Source organism: Orbicella faveolata, unplaced genomic scaffold (genome assembly GCF_042242905.1).
Source record: "Orbicella faveolata isolate gen_17 unplaced genomic scaffold, um_ofav_v1 contig_47, whole genome shotgun sequence".
In the NCBI taxonomy this organism is placed as follows: Eukaryota; Metazoa; Cnidaria; class Anthozoa; order Scleractinia; family Merulinidae; genus Orbicella; species Orbicella faveolata.
The window spans coordinates 26,365,785-26,388,971 of NW_028301577.1; the positions used below are offsets into that span (position 1 = coordinate 26,365,785).

The following is a 23,187-nucleotide window of genomic DNA, read 5'->3' on the forward strand; positions in this document are numbered from 1 at the left end:
GGTACCCTGATGCATTTTTTCCTTCTGTAGCTTTCAGTTTATTGGCCCCTTTCCTAAAAAATTGGCCCCTAAAAAAGATCTTCAGGGGCCACTTTGGCCCTCAAGTAAAATTTTCTAACTGAAACACCGTAAGAATCCCGCAATCCTTCCCTCTATTGCCGCCCCCTCCCCTCCTACCAACCAGATCACTTTTGTCCGAAAGTACTTACTGAGAGGGGTCTCCAGAGGATGGCCTGTTTTGTCACACCACCCCACGGGGTGCAAGTCACAGGAGTCGGCATCGAACCAGTCATCATAAATGTCATCCCAGCCATCAAAGTGTATCTTGACTCTGTACTCCTCCAATGCCGCTACTCTGGCAGCACGGACAAGGGAGGGATTCCGTTTGTCTACAGCTTCCAGTCTCTCGGAAGGCTTAAAACTCGGCTTGGGGCGCTAGAGAGAGAGAAAGGAAAATGAACGAACATTAAGCTGAACATGATACAGAAGGTGGAGCGCACTAACTATCGTATGGCGAGAACAGATTCGATCTTATTAAAAGGGCAATGAAACCGTTTTACGGATGCACTGTTGTTATTTCTGTCGTTGTTGTTAAAAAAAACTTTTGGCCAAGGACTTCCGTTGCTCGTTTTTGCCCAAAATCAAAACACTTCATTTGGTGAAAAAAAAAGTTCTTACTCTCCTCCGCGGGACGTTCCATTCACAAGTTTCATTTGGAAGTCTGGGAACCAATAACTCGCTGTTCTCAAAATCATTTCCAGACTCCTAAACATGATCGAGGCAAGAGTTCCGTGACCGGGGAGGAGGTTAAATTCTTGCGACGTTTTGTACTTAAAATGCTAACTGACCTTTTTAAAGAGATCTGGTGGCGCTGCCACTGTGCCCGTGTTTCTCAGGTAATGTTCCCACTGGAACGTGTACACCTCGTCATCTAACATAGGGAAGAACGATCAATAACCGTTAGGGCGTGATTTAAACAGTTTGATTCCCAATAATATCGGCGAACATCTTATTTCTCCGTTCAGTGTATCGATACATTGTCAAGGAGACAGGCGAGGAGAAAAAAGAAAATAATCAGTCCCAAAATAAAGTACAATCAGTGTAAGAGTAATTCAGCTCTGGTCCTCTCTCTCTGTCATGCAACGCTACTTTCAGGTGTTGCGTGACAGCGAGGGGACAGAACTGGAGTATGTAAGAAACATGACAATCAGAAAGAATTCATATTCTGAGGTTTAGATAGATGGAGTTAATGACGACTGCTAACGATTTGCGTCACTGTAAAATCACAAGCTTAGAACTGGCAGTACACGGAAAGAGTAAACAAAGCTCTACAGCAAACTCTTTGTAAGCACTCATGGAACTCAGTCTGTAACCAGACTATTCTCTCAATCAAACGGAATAGCCTGTGTATATCCACCCGCTCCCCGACTTTTTTGAGGGGAGGAGGCGGATGTACACAGGCTAAAACGTCACGAGAGATGAGACGTGAAAATATAACCTTGCCACCTGTTAGACCTAGAAGACACAAATACCAGAAAAAACAACCTGCTTACCATTTGGCGGGTTGAGCTTCTTCCCATTTTCCGCGCACCACCCCACAGGGTGGATGTATGGACAATCGTCCTGACACCAGTAGTCATAGGAGTCGTCCCACTCGTCGAAGTGAACCAAGAAATAGTTGCCAATCACGTTCGTGACCGTGGCAACGCAGATCAGATCCGGGTTCTTGCGATCTACTGCTTCTAGCTTCATGCCGATTTTGAACCCATGTAACGTCGGCTGAACCTGTGAGATACGTACATACCCGGATCACTTCACTTACTTCACTTGAATTTATTTATTTTTATTTATTTTTTTATTACGATTTACTCCATACAATACGAATACATTATGAATAATTAAGATAACTAACTAAAAACAAAACAAAAAAACAAAAAGCAGTGGAGAAGGAGACAACCAAAAGCGCAATGGTACCATACTAGGGATGTCCCCACATATTAAAATTTAGAATATATATACAAATATACATATACAAATACAAGTACAAATATACAAATATTCTAATTATCCATAAGATAACTTAAAACATTCCTTTTAAAAGTTCCAATACAATTTGCGTCTCTAATGTGATTAGGTAAACTATTCCAATTGAGCTTGAATTGTTTTGATCATGTACAAAGTTGCGTGTTTAAACTAAAGGAAAACTGAAAATTATAGATTACTATGATAGAAAAACACCAGAGATAATAAACCGTAAAGGACTAAGGATGGAGATCTGATTAACGCGAATTACAAACGACGAACTACGAAGAATTTACTAGGCTAAACTTTTTAAAATGCGCAAACTGTGATGTAGCTCCTTTAACCTCTTTGTCCCGGCTGGGACTGGGATACAAGACCGCTCATACACGGATAAATCTAGCTAATCACATGGGAGAGACTATAGAAATTGCCAGTTTCGCACCACCTACCTCTCTAAAGAGATGTTCTGGGGCCGCCTTGGCGCCGCACTTCTTCAAGTATTTTTCCCAATTAAACTCTTGTTTTGAGAAACCTTAAAGATGCAATTCAGTTAGAACAATCATTCGATGCTCGACTCAATACGTCTTCTCTCAGATTACTGCAATTAAACATTTGCAGGAAAACTAAACTGAGGCCGTTTCCGAGTTCTTCGTTTTCGGGGAAATCTGTTTCGGACACCTATAAGAAGGTTGCAATTACCCTTTCCAACAAAACTGGCAAAACCCCACCCAGTGAATTTATATTTTCTCATCTGGTGAAATCAAGAACTCCTCGGCGCTGGTAGATTCTTTAAATCTCCCTTCTTTGTCTTACGAGCGTGGTACAAAGAAAACACGTGAGTTTTCAACGGGATTTGAACCCATGACCTGCTAGATACTGGTCGGGTGCTCTAGGCAATGAGCTTCACAGAGACTCCTAATGAGCAAAGCCGTTCTTAGTCCCCCGTCCACACTACGCTGGGGGAATTTGAAAACACAGCTTTATTTGTACGGTTAGGCCTTCCGGCCACATTAATCCGTCGCGGACATAAAGCTTTTCGAGTTCGCTCTTCAAACAGGAGAAATTTGAAAACGCCAGCTTTGCTTTTTAGTGTGAACTGAAAACAACTTGAAAACGAAGCTTTTCGAAAACGATGACGTTACAATAATCATAATATCCCCCTACCCGAATTTTACTCAAACACAAATCCAAAATGACCGCTGATTGCTGCGTTTTCAAATTTCTCCGGCGTAGTGTGGACGGAAAACTTTTGATGCGTTTTGAGAGTGAAACCTCCTTTTTCAAATTCCTTTGGCGTAGCGTGGATGGGGCCTTATTTAGCACTAACGGACTCACTTCTTGGAGGGTGTAAAATCTGGCCATTCTTCTCACACCAGTGCATGGGAAAGATGAATGGTGAATCCACGTTAGTCCAGAAGTCGTAGCTCTCAGACCAGCCATCAAAGTGAAGCCTGAGGCGGGCGCCTTTCACCTTGACTATGGTACACACGCAGATATAGGACGGATGTTTTGGGTCGATACACTCCAGCTTGTAGTCCTTCTTGAACGAGTGGCCAGTTGCCTTTGGAAATACATCTAGCGACGGATTCTCCTGTATGGAATAATCATCGACAAATTACTGCAACAATTTTGTGCTAACGTTGGGACTTCAGAAAAATTACGTTCGCGCAATACGCGAGAGAAAAAAAACAACAACAACAGAAATATTGACCATATTTGCGGCCATTAATTTTCTGGCTCATTTTTTAAAATCTCACCGAGGCTAGAAATAAACTTCATTTACCATAAATTATATACTCAAACCTATTAACATTGAAAAAAAAAAACTGTTAAATAGATGTCAGTTAGAACAGAAGCTGTTTCTACAAACCTGTTTGAATACAATATTAGGAACTGCTTTCGCACCACAAGCCGCCAAGTAATCCGACCATACGAAGGGTTTTGTGGAGTCATAAGGAACTGCAAAATCAAGAAAACAGTACAGAATGTTCGTATCTTAAATCATATACTTCAATTTGTATAGCCTGAGTAGTAAGCGTTCCGTATGAAAAGGGCTTTTTCCGCGTTCTGACCGCGCACAAATTGGAGCGAAATCGCGCATCGTGGAAAAAGCTTTAAGTTAAAGCTTTTTCCGCATTTTGGCCGCGCTTGCTACGCAGGCTACAGTTTATACCGACCGATAGGCAAGAGGAGATAGACTAGGCAGGTTTAATAAAAGTAATCCTTTTCCTTCCTCTACTGAAGAAGTAAGCGAACATTTTCGAGCATTTGACAGGTCAACCCCGGACCGTGAAATTTATAAGGAGAGTTAGCTAAGATAGATCATTCTGTACTTTGAACTCAGATCACCAAAGTTCCCCTTCTCCTCGCCGTATCTACACAATTTAAGACTTTACGACTGATATTTACCGTCTTCGCCGTTCATCAGGTTGGAGGGTTCCACGGAGATTTGGTGCTTGGCTGCCTTGATTTTGTGTTTTTCTCCTTTGCCTTTCAGTTTAAACTTGCCCATCAGAGGAGCATCTTGAACAGGTACCCCGACATCCTGAAACAAGATTCAACAACGAGATAGTCAAGAAAATATAACGCTATTTACATTGTTTACAGATTTCTACGTTAACATTCGACCTGACAAAGGGGAAACAAAGCTGAATTCTAGCCAAGATGTTGATTTTTATCGTCCCTTAGTCCGCAACAAATAAATTTGCGCTAGTGTAATTAAAGAAGAGGCCGGCGAGCCGAGCAACGAGCCGACAGAGAAGCCGTTTACCGTCCATCTACCTCATTACCTTCCTTAAATTAACAGGTAAAGTCAAACAAGTCAAAACCTGCTACCGCGAAATGCTTGCCGCAGGAACTTGGTTTGAAGATTGTCACTTACACTTGTTGTCCCTGCTGGTTTTTCCGCCAGTCCAATTTTCTTTCCTTTTCCCTTCTTTTTCTTTTTCACAATCTTTCCATCAGCAGTCTTGATCTTGCGCACGAATTCTCTGCCCTTGTTCCTTCTTCCCGTGTATACTCCCACACAAGACAGGCCACAAAACCTCCCCGACGCAGAAAAGTCTCGCCGCAGCCCGTATTTGCCACACACTTCACAACACAGAACATCACCAGTGTCTGGCGCATCCTTGGTCGCGTTAGATTTCTTGGGGGTACCTGTGGGGCAAGCGGACATACATGTGAGAGCTACTACACTGAATCGTAGCTTCCAGAAGATAGAATATTTCCTTCGTTCGTGCTACTGCAATCGCTCTCTTATGAATTAATATTATCAACTAACAAATGTTTTTGGCTTGGAACAGGAAGGGTTATTTAATGTGAATATGATACAAATTGGCTAGCAAACTCCTACCAAAATCACATAAAAATGTGAACAACATGCAAGTCCCGTCTATCTAATAATCTTAGCATCTCTTTTAATGCTGGTTGTGAGAACTTGGTGTTCGATCAAGACAAAATCACTAGCTGGTGGTTTTTTTATTCTCTTCACCTGTTTTCTTGATAATAAATGGAGAATGTAAGGAGAAATTACAAATTGATCATTACATATACCTCAGGACCATACCTTTGTCCTTCTTGTCTGCTGTGGCCCCTTCCTTTGCCATTTCATTAGTTTCATCACTAGTTGACTTGCGATGTTCTGTTGGAGTACTCCACTGTATTTCACCTTTGTCTGTCTCCACTGTGCTTATTATCTCTAAAGTTCCAAACTCTGTCAGTTTGAACTTCAAGTTGCTCCCTGAGACAAAAAAAGAGAAAAAAAATCCTTAACTAATCTGCTGGGGGAACCTTCTGATCAGCAGCAGTCAAGAATGTCAGTGGCTTAGTGGAGGGGGGGGGGGGAGTGTACAGGGTTGGAGGGGAGTAATAAGGAAAAGAGAGAGGTACATTAGGGAGTGAGTTATCTTTCCCTTTCCTTCGCTTTACAAAATGAACACAATGAAAAATAAACCCCTCTCAAAACAGGCATCCATTACACTGACAGTATGGACATGCAGAAGTGTCTGCATTATCTGGGTGTCCGTATTGAGCAGGCTTAAATTTCAGAGAAAATACATAACCTTTTTAGTTGTCAGAACAAAGAGCATTGTCTGTTATAAGTTGTGTCCATAAAGCAGGGTTCCACTGTATTATATAATCCTGCACTAGTATCCCTCACATTGGGTCAGTGGCAGTAATTAACAAAATCAAGCTGAAGCCAGGAAAGAGTTGGTAAATCTGACATAAAAGTACAACCCTACTACATGCATTTCAATCAGTCAATAAAATATAAACTACGTTTATTTAAAAGCAAATCCAGAAAATTGGTGTTCAGTTGCATATAGCATATCTAGCTTTAAAGAGGACATGGATATATGATGTTCAAACTTCACTATGACAAATATTAATAAACAAGGCACACATTTGTTGTCATCTGATTTTTTATCAATTACTCTCATCACAAATCAAGAGTGAAGATATATCAGTGTGTTGCCAGCATATTGAAGCAACAAAAGTTTTCATATCAGAATAATCCCAAAAATGTATTATTTTGCTCTGAGGTTCTGACTTCTACCTGAAAGATTTTCTAGCCAATTTGGGGAAAAATAATTAATTAATTTTATGACAGTTTATGAGGACAAGTATACTATAGAGTGGTTTTCAATTGAGTGTCAAAAGTCAGGTAATTACTTTAGTTTTTGTTTTGGTTCTACTGTGGTTTGAAATTCGCTGAGTAGTCTGATCAGTAAGTAACTGGTATAATATGTAACAATCAATTGAAAACCACTCTTGACTAGTTAGTCTAAGATTAGTTTTTAATAAAATATGTTTTGCATACTTGTAACATGTATTGTAACTTTACTCTGACTTTGAATGGATCAGAAATAAAATTTTGCCAAATTATTTGGAATTTTTCAAGAGGATAAAAAAGTTGTTTTAATTTCTGATAAACTTGAAGACAAATAAAATAATCACTAATCCCTTGAGCATTAAATATCAATGATAGTTCAAAACAAATTTAATTACCTGGGAGAGTAGCGATACCGTCTTTCCAGTCCAAAGCTGCAAATGGATCATCTTCCTCAAATGATGGTTTCTTTTCCTTCTTTACATTAACAGATGGATCCTTTGAATCAACCAATGTATTCTTGCTGTCCTCAATATTGTTGTTTTGATGTTCTCCATTTGCCATACTAGTTTTGTTCTCTGACTTCACAGCTGGTTCTTTTATTGTGGTGCTCTTTTCGCTGGATATTGTCGGCACACCTTCCTTGACTGGTTCAGCTTGATCTTGAATGGCAACTATCGCATCCCCTTCTCCGTCATTAGGTTTTGAAATTTCACTTTTTACTGAAAAAAAAAATTAAAATTAAAATAAAATTATTCTTAGTCACCTCTGTCTTGAAAACACTTAAATTACATCCGCATTTCCTTCCTTTTTGTCTTAACTTCACAGGTTTATTATTTTTAGTGAAAATTATAGCAGAGCAGCTCCAATTCAGTTGCAGGTCTTAATCAGTATCCTCAGCTGGTAACAAAAAGATTATTACCTGATCTACAAAGTTACAATTTAAAGTCATTAATAAATTTATTTAGAGCGGTTTTCAATTGAGTGTCACAAGTAATCAGGCAATTACTTTGGTTTTGCTTTTATGTTTACAATGCTTGAGATTGGCTCAGTAGTCTAATAAGTAATTATTGCAGGTTTCAACGGTTTTGGTTCTGAAACACTCAAATGAAAATCGTGATATTACATGATAACTATTACCTGATACCGTCTAAAATCTTATAAGACTTAAGTTTGGGATACAATGTATACAGTGGCAGATCTAGGGGAGGGACCCTGGAGGCCCCCACCCCCCCTCCTCACCCCCTTATTTTGGGTAAAAAAGAAGAAATCACAGAAGGAAGAAAAGCCAGCAAAGCAAGCAAAACAATGTTAATTCTCCTTACTGTCTGCCATGCATTTCATATTTTTTACTTGATTTTAACAGATTTCCAGAACTTTCCAGGACCAGTAGCCCTAGTCAAATTCCAGGACTTTCCAGGTTTTCCAGGACCCGTACAAACCCTGTGTTTATAAGATCAGTTTTTCAATTTATCCTGACTTTATCAACATGCAGTCATGCAGGGACAAAGTAAACATTATTGCAAAAAGCCACAGGCTATTAGGTGGGTGGCAACTCACACTTTTTTGACATAACTTGGACGTTTCTGCACATTTATACCTAAAACTAGTATATACTAAAAATTTAATGCTCAATGATTTAATAACAGTACTTGTCAATATGCAGCTGTCATGGTCTCAAGATGCTTGTTTATAATGTGTGAACTCCTGAAAATCATGCATCATTACACAAATACCACAATCAGCTAGCTACCAGATAAGATAGTGAGTAAAAATATGATCCCAGATTTAAATTCCTTTACCCTTGTGTGTACAAATTGTCAGAGCTAATTAAATTTTAATTAGACAAGACATTTTAAATTAGTGACTATAGCTACTTAAAACTACTTACTATAACTACTTAAAATGTTATGTTATGTGCTCAGTGGTGGTGTGGGCTTGTGGTTGGGTGGTGGACTTGTAATCCAGAGGTGCTGGATTCAAATCCTCCTCTCTACCACTTGATAGATTTATGATTGGTTGTCCCAAGTTCATCTCCTCTACACTATATGACTAAATAGCCAACTGATCAGCCACCCACCAATTGGAATTAAATTTTAACAAGTTTTCTGACCTGTTTCTAGATAACATTTTTTAAAACTTTTTGTAACATCCTCAATGGGAGCTGACTATTAGCAGTGCTAAATACCAGGACACTGTCTTAAATAAATTGATTTATATCTTTTATTTCATTTCATGTTATAACCTTCAGAGCTTTTGGAAGGTATTTGAGTTTCAAACTCCATCTGTTGCTCTCCATCCACATTGTCCAGTCTCTGTTTCTTGGATTGTGGCTCAAAGTTTTCACTCATTACACTGGCCATGGAACCCACTTCTTCCCCATTCATTTCTAATATCCCAGTGCTTTCTGAAAGCAATAAAATAAATACTTTAGCTTCAGACAACAAATCAGACTTTAAAAAGGACAAACAGTGTATTACCCATACATAATATGCCAGAGCTACTGTGTGATACCCAACCACTCTTAGTTTAAAAAATAAATCTGCTGCAGTACTGGCCAGGAAGTGTCAAGAACATTTAGACACAAAGAGAGCTTGGAAAATTGCTTTAGCTTGAAAAACAGGTGTCACTGACTGCGTTCATTCATAGCCAACACATTAATTTAATAAGACTATGGTTTCTTTATATTAGGACTGTAGTAGCTTGACTCCTCCACTTCCTAGTTATAAGCTTCTGTTTAATAATGATGATGGGTGACCCTTGTTATTTACATTATACCCTGATGCAAAACACCTGCTGGCAGATGACAATTTTGTAAACTGTTGTGCATGATAATTATAGTGACACCCAATTTGGGAACCTGATAAGTTGCCAGTCCTGTGCTAGCGATATAATGAAATGTTTCCAAAATGGATAGCTTAGCCAAGTGCTCATAAAATCATTAGGTCATGAGACTGCAATAGTTCTGCATATTGTCGACTTTATTTGAAAAACTGAAAAAGAGCTGCCAATTAAAAAAAAAATACTTTATCCTTTAAAAATTTATATACTTCAGTTCATACATGAAAAGACATTATTCTCCTTTTGTAGATAGGCAGTATTGCCAAATTTACTACTAATAAATGGTAACTTCAGCATTTTATTCCTTGAAAATACATTTGATCGTTTTTCTTGTGGTAATCACTTATCATACAAACCAATGAAAATAAGTTTTCTAAATAGTATTTGTTGGCAGAAGAATCGCTGATTCAAAGCAAAAAGTCAGCAAGGGGTAAAAATAAGAGAAAAACAAATCAATTAACTGTGCCTTTGAAACCACTGTATGAATTTCTTTGTTTTATGAGTCATGCTAAAAATTCTGTACAAAAATGATAATATGACTGAGTTATAAAATTTAGTGGGTTTTTTTTTCTTTGTTGAGAAGCTGTTTGTACAATAATTATTTAGACATTCGTTTTAAACTGGGTAAGTAAACATGTAGGTGTTGGAACAGACAGTTTACTCTAGACATTTCATGTACCAGGTGCTAGCTTGCTTTTGTTAATAGTGCACACATGCCATACGTCACATGAGATTGTTTCAATAAAGAAAATAAAACAGTTTCATTTCCATAGTAAGCTCTGGAAACTAAAAAAGACTACAAAAATATTGTTAAAACCAAACTTTCCTAGTTTGAAAACGTATGTTTGAAACCCTTTTCCCTCGATCCGATAACTTTTTGACGCGCTTTTGAAATAAAGGAAAAACAGGAGTATGAAAAGGGAAAAAAACAATACAAGACTCTTACACTGTATATGGAAAACAGCCGTTTAGTTGTCAGAGACTGCGAAGTTCCATGTGATATCTTTGGTTTTAAGAGATCCTAGCCGCGATTAAAATTCCAAAATAGGTTTGTATTTGCCAGCATTAAAAAACACGAGGTTTCTGAGTGCCGTGTCATATGAAACATGCGGCCGCGGTTACAAGCGAGTATAAACAAGTCGTCGAGTGACAAAGCCGGTAAAAAACAAGGCTTTCGAAGAACAAATGATTCTTCGTAGACAAATAATTAATTTGGTGTGAAAAGATCACCCCGGCAGCCAGGGAAACTTCAGAAAACATTTCTTTATTGCTTTTTTTCTTCTTTTTTCTGAATCATGAAAAAATTAAAGTGTTGCGTGAATTGTGCGGCCTGGCCGTGAATTCGCTCGAGGGCAGAAATTTGATGAATTTAGACCGACAAGCAAGTTTGGGATTTTGAGATCTGAAACACGGCCTTGACTCGAATGTTTGCGGACAAACCGTACTACTACTTTCTAAAAGATTCCAAAACATCGGCAGTCCTTTCCCGGAACCCGTCATTTCGCGTTTTGACATATCTTTTTTCGCGTCCGACACGGCTGGAAGCGAAAACAAGTCGGCCACCCGAGAGGAGAGGAAAGAGAAAGTTTTAATAAACGAAAACGAGCTTTACAGCGCTTGAGCTCCGACAGGGACCAGTGTATAATGCGCATCAACATTCGAGGATCTCATTTGAAACTCCAAAACTTTAGCTGGTTAAAATCGCCAGAACTCTGCCGATCAAAAGCGGATAAATTGAGATTCAAACCGGGGAAATCAATTTAGACTCTATTTTCGTAACAACCCGCGCACGGTACCAAAAAGCGCCTAGCACTAACTCTAATTCCGACAAGAATCTGGACAGTTTTCGAAATTATCTCATAGTTTAGGGAAAGTACAGTTCTTTAAGGATAAAGAATTGTCATTTCCGTGTAAACTGAAAGCGAGTTGCGTTAACTAGCTTACCGTAAACTTGAAGTTTTATCAGCGAACGTCAACCTCCACGCATGAAGTGTTTTCGGGTGTTTGAATATTCAATAACCTTTTAGTTTCAGACGGGTTTCTCACTCAAAACACCCTTTCTCTGAGTTTTGTTCGAATAGAACACTTTCAAAACTAAAAGGTAAAACCTTTGGCTATTAGGAACTGGGCTTTTTATGGCTTTTAGCGTGTTGTTCACGGCGACAAAAACTGAAACCGTACTGCTTCCCGAGTGTGAAATACTTGACCTCGCTTCCATGTGGATTCTTGTTTTGTTGGCTTCCTTGTAGAACATCTTGGTTTAGATCAAGTTTTGAGCGCATCATTTCGCTTTTCTCCGTTCGAAAATAAACTTCAACGACGGTGAAAAACCTGGAGAATTCATTCCTGTAGATTTTGAAAAGATGTGGAACCGAACAAGGCCATTTTAACAGGATTAGCATGTGACACCCTAAAACCAGTCATGGCTTTCACTGTGAAGAGTTACAACATGAAACTTACTTTTAAAATCAACCAAAACCCCCGAAAAGACCGCAAAATTCGTTTGAAAACGTTAGAAAAATACCTTGGCTTACTACCTGAGTATTTTTGACCGCTTTCTAAGAGGAAAAACACGCAATAAAGAACAGCTTACAGATCTTACCACTTGGTCAGACTGTCTCCCTGCAGAAATGAATTGACGGTGAACAATAAGATCTCTCGCCTTTCGTCAAAGCTGTCAATCAAACGCCAGTGAACAATTGAAACACGTGATTGGGGCTTTTATTATGCAAAACCACCGGAACTTTCTACGATGCCAGAATTTTCAATATCGTGCGAAAACCGAGAAAAAGAATTCTTTTTGACGAAACAGGAATGCAAACAAAACACGCTCGTGTTTAGCATTTGCCCTGTGAACTATTCCCCGTGAATGGCCGTGCGATCACTTCATTTGAGATGTTTATTTTAGTGTTCTAAAAGTATGCAAGTTGAACACACCGTTCAATTACTGCTTTTACGTCACAAAGAGCAAATAATGGTTTCGATTATAGCGGCATGGACAACGACAGAATTTTTACAATGAAAACACGTTCTGTTTCGCCCTGGAGGACATACCGCTAAATGTTGCAAGTCTTCTTACTGAACAAACGTTCTAAAGCAATCACGAAATTTCGCCTAGAAAACTCTATCCGCTTTTTTATATACGTTAGTCTAGATTTTTAGTTGAACGAAAACTGGTTTAGTTATTTAAAATACCCCCGACGGTGACTTGAAAATCTCGGATTTATATATAACTTGGGTTCAAAACAACGACCTGATAATAGATATAAACCAAAGAAAAAACAGTGAATAGTTTTATGTGTTCGTTCAGGCATGTTTTGAAACTGCGCTTAATTGGAGTTAAATCTATGACCTTTTCGTAAATGAAAATTCAAACGACCAATATACAAGCACTCGACTTCCTTAACTTGTTTATAATATCCCGTTTTCCGTTGTTGAAAATCCACTGTCGTCGGAAAACTGTAACATGACAACGATCGTTCTGTGATTTTTCAAATAAGACATTTTCCGCCTTGAGGTTTTTTCGATTTCCGTTGATGAGTTAGTGATTAGCCCACGTCGTCCAAAACATTTTTCAGACAATATTCGATCACAAAACATACTTTAATTGTTTCCTTTTCGATGATTGCTACAATCAAAAGAGTGGTTTTTTTACAAAGAATGCAGCTTATCAATAACCGTAAAATAGGTTACAATTATTTTCAACGATTTGATTATTAGCCGAGCGTTCTGGTACCAGCGCAAGCAATAAAAACTGAACAGAGGTGGTACAGAATAAAATTCACCTCCTACAGGATGGTAGACTACGAGTAGTCCCTCTTTCGCTTAGTCCGTCCAGCGAGACGCGAAAGCAAACCGCGAGAAAAAACGGCCGCGCGGATCTCGCGCGGCCATTTTTTCTCGCGGTTCTCGCTCGACGGACTAAGGAGCGAGAGAGGAACTACTCGTAGGCTAGTTTAATCTAACAGGATTGCTGTGATGTGGGTAATTTTGTTTTGGAGCGACTGGAAAAGTAAATTTCAGGGGTAAAAATGCCAGCCGTTATTGTACAATTTACCGGCTAAATATATATAAGCAGTTTTGCATGATATTGGTCTTCACAAACTCACTTTGAAATATATAGTTTTGCCACCGAAACAAAGTGGCAAGCTTAGCCCTTTTTCGCCCGTGTGGAACGCGCGTGGATCCGGAAAACCACGTGATAACACTCTGGTCCGCAAAGTATAGCCGGAGCGAAGCCGAGTTCCAGTTCAACAGTTTTCGGTAAATTCAGTAATTTAGCAGCTGTTTAACAAAAAAAAACTTCCCACAATGAGGACGTGTAATATGAATCAGATGAATAAATGCACCAAATGTGGGACCATCTATCTCAACCGGACTGGTGAAATATAGATCACTATACAATTGAGCGAATAAATCAAAACCATTAATTAATGTAGAAGACATGTGATTTCACCAAGAGAGTACCCTTTAAGCCTCGTCCAGGAGTTCAGTTTGTTGGGGCGCAGCGCGGCAAAAAAACGGGGGAGTAAATTAAAGGCCGCAGAGGGGCCGCGCTTCCCCCAATCTTTCATGCGCCATTTTTCACTATGCGCCCGAACTAACTGAACGCCTCAAAGCGGCTAGCACCCTTTGAGCTGGCTCCCTAAAAGACTAAGCAACCGGAACGATGATTCTGCTGGTATACGTTGGATCGATGACAGGGTCAATGGTGATCTAATCGGCTTCTGTCAATTAGTTTTACGTATTTCCGGTATTAACCAAACTATGCTACATAAAAACACGTCCCAATGTAAAATTCTCATTGTCCTTGAAGAAGGCTGGTCTGGCTAGCCGAAATATAGTACACCTTCAAAAAAATCACTCTACGCTGTATCGGTTTCTGCTTTTGTATTCTCCCCTAAGAGCGTTGGCGAAACAAAGATCGCAAAGGGATCCGAGGTCTCAACAAAGGGGAGTTCTCACTCTACTAACTTGTATACTGGAGTGGGGGGGGGGGGGGGGGGAGGGCTCCGCCCCGAGGTCCGAAAGCCTTACCGGACCTTTAGCCTTTTATAGGAGATATACGATCCCTTATGTTTGTAGCCTGCGTGTAAACGTTCCACTATGTCCTTCGTTTCACTCCTTGGCTGCTAAGGAACCGAGCATTGTTTTTTGAGGGGGGAGGGGTTGGGCAATTTTCTGGGGCATTAAATTTTTTTCTCACCTTTAGGTTGTGCAGGACTTTTTTGGTGGACAATTGTGCAAGAAATGTTTTTAGAGTCGAACACAGGACCTGAATGGTAGAAAGCACTTTTTTTCTCCATGCATGCTCCTCTTGCACGATTGTTTTTGTTTTTTTTTTTTCAGCCGTTTTTTGCTCCTCGGGTTAGGTTGCTCTAACTCGAGTAAATCAAAACAATTCTGGGCGGAAGGACATTGACCCCTTGTTCCTCTTGTAACGTCATCACTTTTTTATGACAGAAGATATTTAGTCTCATGTTAAGCTGGTGAAGTTCAGCTATCGGGTAGGAATAGACACCTGTACTGATTTAAATGTGTTTAATATTGAGTCTTGTTTAGTTACATCTATCCCTTGAAGGATTAACAGCTCTTGTCATGCATTTGTCCCTATCTACTATCTTATATAACAATAGCAATGAAGCCGAAAACTGTTCCAAATTGAGTAAGAACTGGAAATAAATTTGCTGCTAACTTCTGAACTAGATCTGAAATATCAATCGTCTTCTCGTCCTCGCGAGGTTTTCTCGTTTTTTCTTTACACTTTTAATTTTCCCCTCTGTTTATTGACCTGAGAACTGTGTGACTGAGATTTGACACCATTAGTTTAATCTTCCTACAGCCATTGACGAATGCCGACCAAATCTTCTTCCAAAACCTCTCTTCCTGCTCTTCATTCAAAGGAATCTCTCTCGGGATTTCCCCCGGGTCATCAGGACCTTGAGTCGTATCACATTCAGGAATCAGCAATTGGTTGTCATCCTCACAAGAACTGCAGACGACTGCAGCCGCAGGAGCAGCAGGGGCAGCAGGAGCAGTTGAAGAATCCGGAAATTTCAAACGATCCTTGTTAATTCGATACAAAGTTAACCCTGATGAGACGCTCATGACAATGTAACAGCTCATCCACAACTTAGAGAGCCAGTTCTCACAAGTTGGAAGGCGAAGTTTTTTGTAAGTTCCCGTCGGGACTACTGCAAGGTCTTCGCGAACTTTGCAATCAATCCCAAGGTCGTCGAGGAACTCATCGATTGCTTTGTCCCAAGAATATTTCTCATTCATAAAGTAAGCTAGTTCGTCTTCTTCATCAGGATCGCTGATTCTGTTAGCGAAGTTTAAGGCCACCACTGCCTTCTTCCACAGATCTTTTCCAAAATATTCCGTCATGGTCCGAATCGCGTTTTTATCGGCGCCCTGAAACCGTGTTTCGGTCATACTCAGGCAGTAGATCATAACATCAAACCCTCTGTCCAGCTTTTGCTTCATGTCGGCGAGGTACAACCTTTCGTTGCATGATCCATCTTGTAGGCCGGGTGAATCCCACACGACAACTTCAATACCATCAATCACAGCTTGGTGTGACGGTGTCCGTGCAAGCCGTTCTCAGTCTTCCTTCCTTTGCAACTTGTCTTCCAACCAGAGCGTTCACAAGGCGAGATTTGCCAACGCCGGTCTTGCCTGTTACTAGAATAGACAAATGATTTTGGCAGTTTTCCGAAAACCACTCTGAATATCTGTGCCTGAGTGATCGGAGATCATCATTGGATAGTTTAGCGGCCATTCTGTCTCTTTTCTTTACATAGTAAGTTTTATCGTACAAGTTAATGCCAGCCAAATGAAAGCGGAAGCGGCAGAGTATGTAAATAAATCGCGGAGGACATGGATCGAGCGATATAAGAATCGTAGGAATCATATATCATATGACTACAATCTTAGACAAAATAAACGAAAAAAAAATTAACACCACCCCTCCCCCCCATTTCAATGATGGAAAAAATGGCGTGTTTTGGTTGTAGCGCGAGTTCATCATTGATTCGGGGGGAGGGGTGGTTTTATTTCTTATCTTATTCTGTCCAAGATTGTAGCTTCCCGATGGCGCTATCTTGCCCGCGCGGGATTACCCGCGGATTACCCGCGGGATTACCCGCTATTTCCCGCAAGAAAATGGCGTTCTTTATAATTTTGTTACTTTTCGGTTTCCTCAGCCAGTTTTGCGGGTTTAGAGTGGTCGGTAACCGTGACCTTGGAACTTTGCGTTCGTATTATTCCTCATTAGTCATCGTTACGTTGATTTGAGAATTTTAATTCAGCAGTGACTTTATGTACCAGAGAACAATAGAGAAAGCTCAGGAGATTTGTCGTGCTCAGGTCTCGTCGGCTAAGAGAGTCGAGCGACCCTGAGAACAAGAATGGACTTTCGACCGCCAGATCGATTTGATGACGTGTACGGATACATAAGTAGTCTATAAGTGACGAAACTTCCAGAAGCGTTGTAGGATATTATTAGAGACACGATAAATTCAAAACAGAACGCATATAAGCACACTTTGTAAGTTAAGTGTACCGGTTTATCAAGAAATAATTGCTTTCCTCATGTCTAGTGACGCGGTCATTAAGTAATTTTCCGTCTAGTCATGTGTAATTACACAGTTCCTAATTATAATGTTCGCATTGAATTTGCATTGCTTTCCGATAGACCATGTGACCAGTTTTTTATTTTCCGCATAACGCATCCTTGCATCATTTCTCAGTCAGACACGCTGTCAGCCGCTACTGGAGAACGCGAGCCAATCTAATACCACTTCATTGGGTATAGAAAAAGCCGTTTCAATTGAAATCTGAAAGTTTGGAAAAGATGAAATCCATTTTGTCCCTTTGTGTTATTTTCGTGCTTGTTGTTTGCTACTCAGGCAGTCCAGTCGCTAAAAAGGTGAGTGTAACCGTGCGCACACTTGGTAAAAATGATGCGCGATACAGGTTCCTGAATCAGTGAGAGCAGAAGCTATAAATTAAAATAACTTTCTGTCATGTCAAGTTCAATCATCTTAAAGTATGAAACTCTGCGTGCAATCCTTAAGGAGGGACATGTTTTGGGCAGAGGGTGCGCACGTTTTGAGCTCGTCAAGGAGCCCGGCAAATGAGCGAGTTAATACACTGCAGACTTTTCTAGTTATACTCTTCAGGCGTCGCTTTTTCTTATTGTTCAATAAAAGATACTGAATACGTGTATTTTCTGAACTCTGTATTAAGGTTTGATCGCTGGCTTCGCACGTCAGGTTTTTCCACTGCCCCTTAAGAATATTAGTTAGCAAATGCACAGAGAGTGAGCACACCTTAATTTGCGGTTAGCGTCTGTTAAACAGTCTTATTGCAGTCTACATTACTAGTTTACATATCATTATGATCAAAGACAGACATTCAGTGATGGAGTTTAGAGTTTTCTTGGAATCAACTGCGCTGCTGATACTGCGAATGGACGGAACAGCATCCCCAAAAGAAAACGAAAGTGTCACGAATAGCGTTAAAGGGACACTCGGGAGGTTGATTTCATAAAGTTTCAGTCTGCATGTAATTACGTACTACGAGGTCACAGACACAGCAACAACTCTTGCTGTTAACCTGCAGGAATGCGGAACTTATTATCAACTTATGACTCTGTTCGAAAATGAAAGCCATGCATGCCATCACGCAATTTTCACAGGAGCGATCGAAACGTTTAATTTCTCACTGAAGAGGACAAGTGGTAAGAATTTTTTTTAAAAAAGTCATAATGTGTATCACCAAATACTCCGAACTGCTGTTAGAAGAAATGTGTGATATTCGTTAACGAGATTTGCTATTTCGATCTTAACTTGTTTTAAGATCTAAAAGTGAAAAGCATACGGCTGACTGGCGCCAAAGGAGAAAAAAAGTTCAGTTCCTCTCGATTCATTCTGTCACTTTTGCGTGCAGCGAATTTCTTATCTTGAGGAACTATCTCAGCCTCGAGAGCAGAACAGAAAGAACAAGTTATCAGTCTTCCGGAAATCTCAGTGAATTGAGTCTTGAACTTCGATTGGAAATGTTAAGAAATGTTGGCTCACGTGCCTTGTTTCTAACAAATATTAATCAACCCAACATTGCCATTTAACAAATGTTGCCATCAATATTGGAACGTTAAACTGGCGTTTAAATATATATAGCCCTCGTATAAGCTGATTTATGTGCATTTGGCATTATATTACGCTGATTGTTTTGTTTTCAGAGCAAGCTTGTTCAAGGGATTCAAGACTCAGCAGTGGAATCTCAACCAAGGTCCAAGCGATCGGTTAGTTAGCTACTCAATCACACTAGCCCAATACAGTGATGACCTAATGTGAATTAATAGCTTTAACATTTTTGTCGAACTTGTCCACAACGACAATCACACAAAGTGGCCAACAGTCATGGGAATTATAAAATAAGTGATGATATAACAACCAGTGAAACTAGGAGAGGTGTCCATACTTTATTTCAAGGAGATCAACTAGCGGATGATTCATAACACTGCAAATTGAGTGTGGCCGGAGTCAATCTTAGAAAAAAAAAATTGTCACCTCGCGCGCGCGTGGCGCACCTAATCCATGTTGGATAGTGCTGTGATAACTATTATATTATATTATTATATTGATGGTATTTATTTTCCTCTTTAGATTGAACTCTTACCTGGTATCGCCAAGAGTGCAGCCATTCGTTTCTCGGAAGCAGTTTCCAAAGGGAGAAACAAACGTTCGGTAAAAAACAGGCATTTTCTTTTTCCTCTCTTCTTCTCAGTTCTTTGCCATTTGAAGATGATTTTCAAACAGTGAGACCGAAACTACTGATATTTACCCACAATGTTTTCAACTGGTTTTCAGTTTAAATTCTCGTCTACTTCTTATGTTGCTATTCGCGTATAACCAAGGGCGACGTATTTAGAAATGCTTTTATTTTTATATTGCAGTACTTGTTTTCTTCATTTCCCATAAGATGTATTTCAACGCTATCGCCTGACCTCCATACTTATTTAAACTGCGTTTCTCTAAAAATACAACGAAACAGTACACATGACTAAGTGGTGGCCTTTATTATCAATTTATTATTTTTATTCTTTATTTATACTATTACAATTTATTATTGTTATTTGCAGAATGATGTGATTCTTAACGCTTTGGCTCAACTTCGAGAGTGAGTTATAATTGATTTATAATCATATATTGATATATTGCTTCTTCCATACGTCTTTCAATTTTTCATCACCTCGCGATTTGTAGCTATTTGTTGTAGGTTTTTATTTCATGAATTATATTTCGCAATAGTAAGTTTCAAAATGTGTAGAACACAAGTTGCGTTGTAGTAGCACAAGCCATTTCGTAAAACTGGATGACAAACATTATTGTCACAAATCAGGAAACGGTTATTCATTATTTTAAAGGGAAGATATAAACGTGCCTCATGTTGCGCGACTTGGGTAATGCTTGAAAAAACATAACGGAGGAGCCTAGTCTAGTAGTCAGTTCTCGTCACATATTGTTCATATTTCGAATCATTTATCTCTTTGGCGTACAGGAACCAGATAACCTCCCACGGAATCGCAAAGATATTTTCAAGGTAAGATAGTGAATGAAACAAAATGTTTTTAAAAATGTTATTTTATCGTACCAACGATTAAACATTCGATGACGTTCTGTTTTAGCGATTTGGCGAACAGTTTGGCCGAGGAAAAGTGAAAACTTCAGAGAAGCAAAACATCATTAAGGTAAAAATAAATTATTTTTTCCAGACGCTTAGTTGAACAATCGCTTCTGACTTTATTTGGGGTTGTCGTGAGAAAGTTTAATAATGGCCTCGGTAACGCACGCAGAGGTCAGTGACGTAATACCGTGGGCCTGTAGGGCGGCGTTGGGGGGCGATTTTTACATTTCCAAAAAGCAATAGCTTTGGACGCGTCTTAGTCGTCCATGTTGGTTTTAACTGGACAGAACTTGCACCCACTTGGAACTGGGTAGCACTCTATAAGAAACTATTAGATGTGCAAAATTCAAAAAGCCCTACACAAATGTCGACACAAACAGTCTGAGATAGGGTATTGGTTTGCATAGAGGCAATTTGCTATTGTTATCACTGATTCCGAGCATTCTATTGTCAACATCAGTATTGAATCTGAAAACAAACTCTTGTCCTGTTGGAGACATATTTAATCTGATATAATTCAGCTTCATGGTTACTAGTAATTTAAACATTGCCGCTGGTTTCCGCAAAAAAATCAGCAGCTAACTTCTTGAGATGCGTGATTTGACAGCTTTCTGGTTTCATTATGATTGTTAACATTATGGAACCTTTTCGACTAAGTTTCCATATTTTCTGCAGTAAAGAATTTAAATCACATTTTTCTTTCTCTTAAAACCAGGTGATGCTTGCATGCCAAGGAAGACAACACAACATGGAGCCATAACGGCTAGCCAACTTATTCTTAGTAGTAGTATTTTGTAGGTAAAAAAATAAAGCTTGATACTTGACATTGAATGGTTTGATTCATTTGCAAATTTAACAAATTTTTCACGCGTCTGTCCTGTTATTGATCATGACTTCCGTCTTAACATTGTCAAAGTAGCTGTGGATCCACGAGGCGATAGCCGAGTGGATCCACAGACTACTTTGACGATGTTATGACGAAATTCATTGTCAACAACAGGACAGACGCATTAAAAACTAACATCAATTTGTTTTTTACGATACCAAATTGTCCGTTTATTGACAATGAAAATTAGCCAATAACCGCGCGAGAATTTCTGCAGTTATCGTAAAAAACATTATTTCAGTTTTATTCCAAGCAACATTAAAAGAACTCCAACACTTACTGCTCCACCGACTAGGTCAGGTCTTTTAAGAATGTTAATACAGTACAACTTGAATGCTTCCCACGTTAAACTCCAAAACTGCTTATGCTGCTCTTGGTTCAAAGGAATTTCGTCTGGGATCTCCTCACGCTCGGCGCTCTCGGATGTCAGCGTACTTGTCATCTCAGCTGAACCACAAATAGCATCTAACCTTCTAGAATCGGGAAACTTACATCGATCCTTGTTGATTCGGAGCAGGGCTACTCTAGACGAAATTTTCATACGTCGATAGCAGATCAGCCAGAAATTAGCAAACCAGTCTTCAATCGTAGGCAGACAAAGTTTCTTGGCAATTCCCACCGGGACAACAGGAATTTCATCGCGTATTGTGGAATTTAACTCAAGCACGCTATCGCTGGCGAGGAACTGACCGATTTCGTTTTTCCAAAACTTCAAGTCACGCAAAAAGTATTCCCGTTCGTCTCCTTCATCTGGGTCGTCGATCTTGTTGGCAAAAGTTAAAGCAATAACTGAATTCTTCCATAAATTCTTCCCAAACTCTCGGGTTAGGGTACGGATCGCGTCTTTGTCATCTTTATGAAACCTCTTGTCGTCCATCTTGATACAGTAGATCATAAGGTCGAGCCCTTCGTGTAATTTCTCTCTCATATCCTCAAGGTACAACTGTTCATTGCATTTACCATCTTGCAGTCCTGGAGAATCCCATACAAGGACCTGGGTGTCATTAACAACAGTTCTGTACTCGTTAACAGTGGCAGTACATGGCTTTTTCTGCTGACCTTCAAGAGCGACTCCATTGCCAACTAGAGCATTGACTAGTCGAGATTTACCCACGCCAGTTTTCCCCGTGAGGAGAATAGACAGTTGTTGCTGGCCATCCCTTGAAAGCCACGCAGTAAACGTAGTTTTTAAATCAGGATTTGAAAGTTTTGAGGCCATTCTTGACTATTTTCTCTCGATCTAGAGCATCTACAGGACTATTCGGTGCTGAAACACTTCGTGCGACGAACGACTGTTTTGGTTCTTTCTAGTGCCCAGAGCCACCTGTCTCTCTTAACCGGCGGGGCCTTATAACGAGGAAAGAGCAAGCTCTTGAGACAACCCTCTAGACACATGTTTGGTCAGATTCTTAGCCGGGAGAGATTTTGGCTAATTCAGCGCTGATTTCCCTAAGAGACTCGCAGGAAGTACCTGCTAACCCGCGATTACTGTTAATAACCTGTTAACCAAAATTTTACAGTATACACCGATTCCAGAAAAAAACCGGAAGTTGCACCGAAACGAGGCTTAATAGCCCTCGCGGTAATTAGGCAACATGGCGAACGAAGAAGAAAGGCCAATCTCTCTTCTGATGATATTCCCGGCGTCAGTGTGAGCGAAGAACATGGAAAAATTGACACTCAGCCAATCGAAATTCTGGCTTAAAAGTCGCCGAATAAATCAAAGGGGCAAAATAAAGGAACTTTTAGACCGGTATGTTTTCCATCCTTCGATTGTCTCGATCTCCAATATGCGCAAAAACCTGTTCTCACCATTTTTATTGCCTAAAAGAACTTTGTTCATGGTCGGTTTAGGAAAAAGAATCTGAATGAAATGAAAATTGTAAAAGTTTTCGACCCTGACCCGATGAATGCTTTACTAAAGCTACAGCAAGAGCTCGAAAGAACATACGGAAGTAAATTTAAAAATTGTGCCGGATATCGGGAATATTGCAACAAAACACTTTAAAAAATTTCCTACGGCTGATTCATTTTTCACGGACGACTTCAGTCTTCTCAAGTTAGAGAACATCCAACCTCTCTTCATAAATTAACAATCGGTGTTAGAGAATAAAGGGAAATCCTTTTAAAAGTTCAA

The 23,187-nt window shown here is 39.7% G+C and overlaps 2 protein-coding genes across 5 annotated transcripts in view; one reads left to right on the plus strand and one right to left on the minus strand.

Annotated features, from left to right (window-relative positions):
• The window catches only part of LOC110068746 (lethal(3)malignant brain tumor-like protein 4), a 16,700-nt gene extending 4,540 nt beyond the window's left edge, over positions 1–12,160 (minus strand). For 2 of the 4 annotated variants that reach the window (XM_089279405.1, XM_089279402.1), the window contains exons 1-12: positions 12,075–12,160; positions 8,877–9,038; positions 7,030–7,353; positions 5,588–5,761; positions 4,904–5,178; positions 4,432–4,567; positions 3,893–3,981; positions 3,358–3,613; positions 2,472–2,554; positions 1,554–1,785; positions 849–931; positions 210–435 (exon numbers count right to left, since the gene is read on the minus strand). In XM_089279405.1, the coding sequence (XP_089135531.1) occupies positions 210–435; positions 849–931; positions 1,554–1,785; positions 2,472–2,554; positions 3,358–3,613; positions 3,893–3,981; positions 4,432–4,567; positions 4,904–5,178; positions 5,588–5,761; positions 7,030–7,353; positions 8,877–9,018 (2,020 nt within the window). In that variant the 5' untranslated portion in view covers positions 9,019–9,038; positions 12,075–12,160. Of the gene's footprint in view, positions 1–209; positions 436–848; positions 932–1,553; positions 1,786–2,471; positions 2,555–3,357; positions 3,614–3,892; positions 3,982–4,431; positions 4,568–4,903; positions 5,179–5,587; positions 5,762–7,029; positions 7,354–8,876; positions 9,039–11,416; positions 11,672–12,074 lie in introns of those variants that run through there. The other 2 variants (XM_089279404.1, XM_089279403.1) reach the window with 2 other exon arrangements.
• Positions 12,161–17,203: 5,043 nt separating this feature from the next.
• LOC110068772 (uncharacterized) lies at positions 17,204–20,988 on the plus strand. The gene is made up of 7 exons (XM_020776180.2): positions 17,204–17,402; positions 18,717–18,779; positions 19,144–19,224; positions 19,620–19,657; positions 20,039–20,080; positions 20,166–20,228; positions 20,880–20,988. The coding sequence occupies exons 1-6, from the start codon at positions 17,328–17,330 to the stop codon at positions 20,197–20,199; spliced, it is 333 nt and encodes a 110-aa protein (XP_020631839.2). The 5' UTR covers positions 17,204–17,327; the 3' UTR covers positions 20,200–20,228; positions 20,880–20,988.
• Positions 20,989–23,187: the final 2,199 nt, after the last annotated feature.